At 43.7% G+C, this 5484-nt stretch overlaps 1 protein-coding gene across 1 annotated transcript; it reads right to left on the bottom strand.

Moving 5' to 3' along the window:
• Positions 1 to 299: 299 nt before the first annotated feature.
• Positions 300 to 3473, bottom strand: CUNH2orf74 (chromosome unknown C2orf74 homolog). The gene is made up of 5 exons (XM_008055382.2): positions 3355 to 3473; positions 2483 to 2593; positions 2137 to 2250; positions 1870 to 2047; positions 300 to 473 (listed from the first exon to the last, which is right to left on the bottom strand). The coding sequence occupies exons 1-5, from the start codon at positions 3471 to 3473 to the stop codon at positions 300 to 302; spliced, it is 696 nt and encodes a 231-aa protein (XP_008053573.2).
• Between the last annotated feature and the right edge of the window lie 2011 nt (positions 3474 to 5484).

The following is a 5484-nucleotide window of genomic DNA, read 5'->3' on the forward strand; positions in this document are numbered from 1 at the left end:
CAAACGCAAATAACTTTATTCACATGTTAGAACAGTGTTTAAGTAGACAGAGTTTTAAGGACACTTAATACCATCAATTTTTTGATCTCAGATTTGAGTTTTTAAAAAACTATAAACAAGCTGAGTATTTTACTTCTAGAATTCCGCATGTGGTCCACTTCTTTCTGCACAGAGGTAAAATACTCTTTGTATTTGTTTAATTCCCCATTATTTTGCTGTTTCAGCATGATTTTGTACTCTTAGTCATTTCCGTGTTAGTCGAAGTTTACATTTGCTTTCACTCTTAGCCTTTTTGGGCTTCATTTTCTCTCTTTGTGTTCTCGAGCATAGCTTCGAGGTTTAGGGTCATCATTCCCGAGATCCACGATGATCACCTCTTTAGAAAACGTCACTCCTTTCAAAGGTCTTTTTTGGCTTTCAGTAACTGAATGAGTTCTAGTGACAGGTATGGTTGTTTTCTGCAAATCATCATCCTGAAAGAGAATGGGAGAAACAGCATAAATGATCAATTTATGAACATAAGTTTTGGCTTTAAAATGACAGGTTATAGGTATATTGTTAACAAGAAACAGAAAAATCATTTCTTTTTTTGTTTTGTTTTTTTTTAGTTGGAGTCTCGCTCTGTCACCCAGGTTGGAGTGCAGTGGCATGCTCACGCCCACCACAATCTCGACCTGCTGGGCTCAGGCGATCCTTCCACCCCAGCTTTCCAAGTAGCTGGAACTATAGGCATTCACCACCACAACTGGCTAATTTTTAAAATTTATTGTAGAGATGAGGTCTCACCAAGTTTCCCAGGCTGGTCTTGAACCCGTGGGATCAGGCAGTCCTCTCACCTCGGCATCCCAAAGTGAGCCACTGTACCCAGCCAGAAAAATCATGTCTAAATAATATAGGAAGGCATGACCACATTTTCGTGTTTCTATGGTTATAAAAGCATCCACTGACATATTCAAATAGTATTTGGTGACACGTGCTATTCTTTCTATAAAGTGGTCAGATCCAAGAGCCACAGCGCTATTATTCCGTCATAGACTGGGCATGGTCATGGTGAGGGAGGACATGTGAGTTGTCCTTACTAGAGAGTTCCAGACATGGACTCAAGAAGGCCCCAGTCTTGCCATGTGCTGTTGGCAGAAAGGGCACAGAGCTAGTGCAGGACACATGGTCTGGTCCTGAGCTCGGCCACAGTGGAGAGAGAAAAAACTCATCTCATTTTTTCACTGGTAACAGGACAGGGTTGAATCCCTAAGTGATCTCTCAACAGTTCTAAGACCTAAGGATTTTGAGACAAAAACAAACTGAAGGAGAATAATTAAGAAAAACATAGACTGGGCACAGTGGCTCAGCCTATAATCACAGCACTTTGGGAGGCCGAGGCGAGAGGATTGCCTAAACCTGGGGGTTCGAGACCAGCCTGGGCAAGTTGGCGAGACTTTGTCTCTACAAAAAATCACAAAAACTAGTCGGGCATGGTGGTGTGCGTCTGTAGTTCCAGTTACTTGAAAGGCTAAGGTGGAAGGATCGCCTAAGCCCAGCAGATCAAGGCTGCGGTGGCCATGAGTGTGCCACTGTATGCCTGCCTGGGTGACAAGAGTGAGACTCCAACTCAAAAGAAAGAAAGAAAGAAAGAAAAATAAAAAACATAAATGCAAGAATAAACAATGAGCAGGTTTTAGGCTTGGCTTATGTAATGGGTTTAATAACGTGAAACAATAGGCAAAAAGAATGACTTAAACGATTGTAGACATTGGACTCATTCAAGTTACAGACAACTCCATCCCTTATTATACCGCACTGAGTAATTTTCCTCCCTTTCAATCAAACATAAATTCTAAACTGTCCCTTGAAAGTAGAACGACATATCACCTCTTGGCCAGCTTCTTCAGCATTCTCAGGCTCTTGACTCTCTTTTGTTTTGTTCTCTTCTTCTTCCTCTGTGTCCTCTGTGTTTCCTAAAGATGTGGCCAACACTTCCTTACTCTGTCTCTGGACAAGAATGCCAGGCCTCATGGGTGGATTCAAGTTGATGATTTGCATTAGAACCCTGGAAAAATCAGTAACCAGAGTTTTAAAAGTGACTGTTATCTTATCACATACAGAATGGCTATCTGCACCGTCCTAAGATAGACTTACTTTTCATGGTCTCCCGAATTGTTTGTCTCTGCATTCGTAGGTGCACAGCCTCCAACTCTGTCAGCATCTATACAGGCAACTTTTTCTGTCTCTGTATTATTCTTGCCTTGGAAACTGGAAACAAACAAGCACAAGATTGAGAAAAGGAACAATGGCCCTCATTTTAAGGCCTGACATAGAAATTTCACTTTTAAATAGGAAATTAGCATTACTAAACTCTGAAATGGAAAAAGTAGATAGCTATGGCAGTACGACTTGTTCTATTTTAAAATGGCTTTATATTGCTTCTAGATATATTTGCTCGTGACTTGAAATCTGATCCCAATTAACCAGCATGGATTTATACCATTTATATAAAAAAACCACCAACAAAAGGAGGATCAAAATGAAGCAAATGAGAAGGATGATGAAGAAAGTGATTGCCGTGGCTTCAAAGCTCATAGGTTTAGCTCGAAGACTCGTCCACAGATTGTCCAATCACAGATTGCCCAAATATCCCTTTCCAGCTCAGTTTGAATGTAGTTCTCTTGTTCTTCAAGTTTTCTAGAAACAGAAGAACAAAAGGCTGTTTTCATTGTTTTCTTGTGATGGGTTCCGCTTCATAAAAGGTGAAGAACAAGCTCTGCTGAACTCAGTGGTGTTGACTCACACTGGCTAATTTCTCTGCATTGATGTGGTGGGGGCTGGGGTGGCCCGAGGGGAGACTGAGCTGGGGCACGTGTGACCACTCAGCTCATCTCCCCTCACCCCGAAAACAACCAGAATCCAGAGGCGAGAGGAGTTGGAGCAGCTGGAGCTGAGCCCAGCTCCCCGTTCTTCTCTCTTCAGTGACATCATAGAGTCATGGAGCCCTGAAGGTAGAGACCAGAGCCCCAACCAGCCCATCACCTGGAGGCAGACACCCACTTGGCTGTCACCTGTTGTTCTCTCCTCGGAGATGTCCAGGGGGGAGGTCCCATGGCACTGCCTTGACCCTTCTTTGAACAATGATTTTCTTCCTACTCTCAAGCATCATTTTCCCTTTCCTAACCGGAGCCTGTTTCTTTCATTGCTTCTTTCATAAACCAGGAACAACTGGCCAACTTCCTTCTTACGGAATCCCTCTCTATAGCCCCAAGGTCAGGAATCAACTTACTTGCTAACAGCAGTGGTGTTCTCTCCAGGCCAAATAGCCCAGGTCCTTCTAACCCTGCCTCACTGGACCTACTTTCTGGATACACAAGAAAAGTGGCATCTCCAAAGGCCACGGCTGAGGAAGCAGAGTAGCACGTGATGATCAGAGCGAAGACGACCCCCCTGGCCTGACCTAACTTCAGGTAAGAATGAGTGATGCCCATGACAAGGAGGGAGAGGGTGGAGCTGGAATTTTCTGAAAAGAGATAGTTCGTTTTCTGTTACTATAACAGAATACCACAGACTAGGAAATGGGTAAAGAACAGAAATTCCTTTCTCACAGTTCTGGAGGCTAGGAAGTCCAAGATCAAGGCACTGCAGGTCAGGACCTAGCCTCCCTCCCTTCTAGATGGTGCCTGGAATGCCCGTCCTCTGGAAGGAGGGAACGCTATATCCTCACATGGCAGAAGAGCAGAAGAGAGCGAACCCACGCCCCAAAGCCCTTTTTACAGCAGCTTTAAGGGCAGAATCCTCAAGACATAAACACCTCCCAAAAGGCCCCACCTCCTGACACTGGCCTTGAGGATTGAGTTTCCAACATGCAAATTTTGGAAGAGACACATCAAATTATAGTGGGGGGTCTTTGGGCTGCAATGATGTAGGTTGTTCTTCAGTAGGGCAGGGACTGAAGTTCCTTTATCTTTGGAGACTCCACTAAGTCAGGAATGGCCCATTCCATAAATGTTGAATGAATGGGGTGTGTGTGTGTGTGTGTGTGTGTGTTTGTGTGTGTGTGTGTGTGTGTGTGTGTGTGTGTGTGTTTGTGTTTATGTGCATGTGTGTCTATAAGCACAAGCAGAGTTTGTTGCAAGGCTCAGGTCAAGGCTGATTTTGCAGAATATGTGAATGTCTGAGACATTTCTGGCAGTAAGCAGAATTCCTGGATGACTCCCCTCTGGCCAAGGCTCCCAGGTAAAGATTCAGATCCCAGCTGGGCACGGTGGCTCAGCACTTTGGGAGGCCGAAGTGAGGGGACTGCCTGAGCCCACAGGTTCGAGAATAGCCTGGGCAACTTGGTGAGACCTCATCTCTATAATAAATCAAAAAATTAGCATGGTAGCACACACTTGTAGTTCCAGTTACTTGGAAGGCTGAGGTTGAAGGATCACCTGAGCCTAGCGGGTCGACACTGGGGTGGCCATGAGTGTGCCACTGCACTCTAGCCTGGCTGACAGAGTAAGACTCCAACTAAAAAAAAAAAAAAAAGATTCAGAACCCAACTCACACTCCTTATTGTACTCTACTGCCAGTATGAAGTATTATGAGCCCAAATTTGTTCATATGTCACGTGCATATAAAGACTTTTTCTTGGGAGATGGAAATATTTATATTGATTTAATGGTAGTTACACAGGTATGGGCAGTCCCCAACTTAATCATGGTTCTACTTAGGATTTTTACAATGGTGTGAAAGCAATGCACAGTTGGTAGAAATTGTGCTTCAAATTTTGAACTTTGACCTTTTCCCAGGCTAGTGATACTCTGTACAATACTCTCTTGTGATGCTTGGCAGTGAACTGCATCTCCCAATCAGTCATGTGACCATGAGGGTAAACAAATGATAGTGTACTCTGCAGTGTATTGTATTCAGTACATTCCATGAGATATTCAGCACTTTGTTATAAGATAGGCTTTGTTTTAGATAATTTTGCCCAACTGTAGGCTAATGTGAGTATTCTGGGTACTATTTTTTTTGGAGTTGGAGTCTCACTTCCTTGTCCTGGCTGGAGTGCAGTGGGACTCCATCCCAGTTGACCTGCTGGATTCCAGCGATCCTTCCACCTCAGCCTTCCAAGTAGCTGAAACTACAGACGCACGCTACCACACCCAGCTAAGTTTTTATTGTAGAGACGAGGTCTCGTCAAGTTGCCTGGATTGGTCTCAAACCCATGGTCTCAGGCAAGCCACTCGCCTTGGCCTCCCAAAGTGCTGGGATTACAGGATGAGCACTTTTAAGGTAAGCTAACCTATTATGTTCAGTAGGTTAGGTGTATTGAGTGCATTTTCAACTTACAATAGGTTTATCAGGATGTAACTCCATCGTAAGTCAAGAAGCATCTATGTATATAGTCATGTGCTGTATTAAGATGTTTATGTTAACTGTAATCCTCATATACACTGGTGATCCCATAAGATTATAATACCCTTTTTTTTTTTTTTGGAGTCTCACTCGGTC

Source organism: Carlito syrichta, unplaced genomic scaffold, assembly GCF_000164805.1.
Source record: "Carlito syrichta isolate Samal-C Ts95f unplaced genomic scaffold, Tarsius_syrichta-2.0.1 Scaffold301837, whole genome shotgun sequence".
Classification (NCBI taxonomy): Eukaryota; Metazoa; Chordata; class Mammalia; order Primates; family Tarsiidae; genus Carlito; species Carlito syrichta.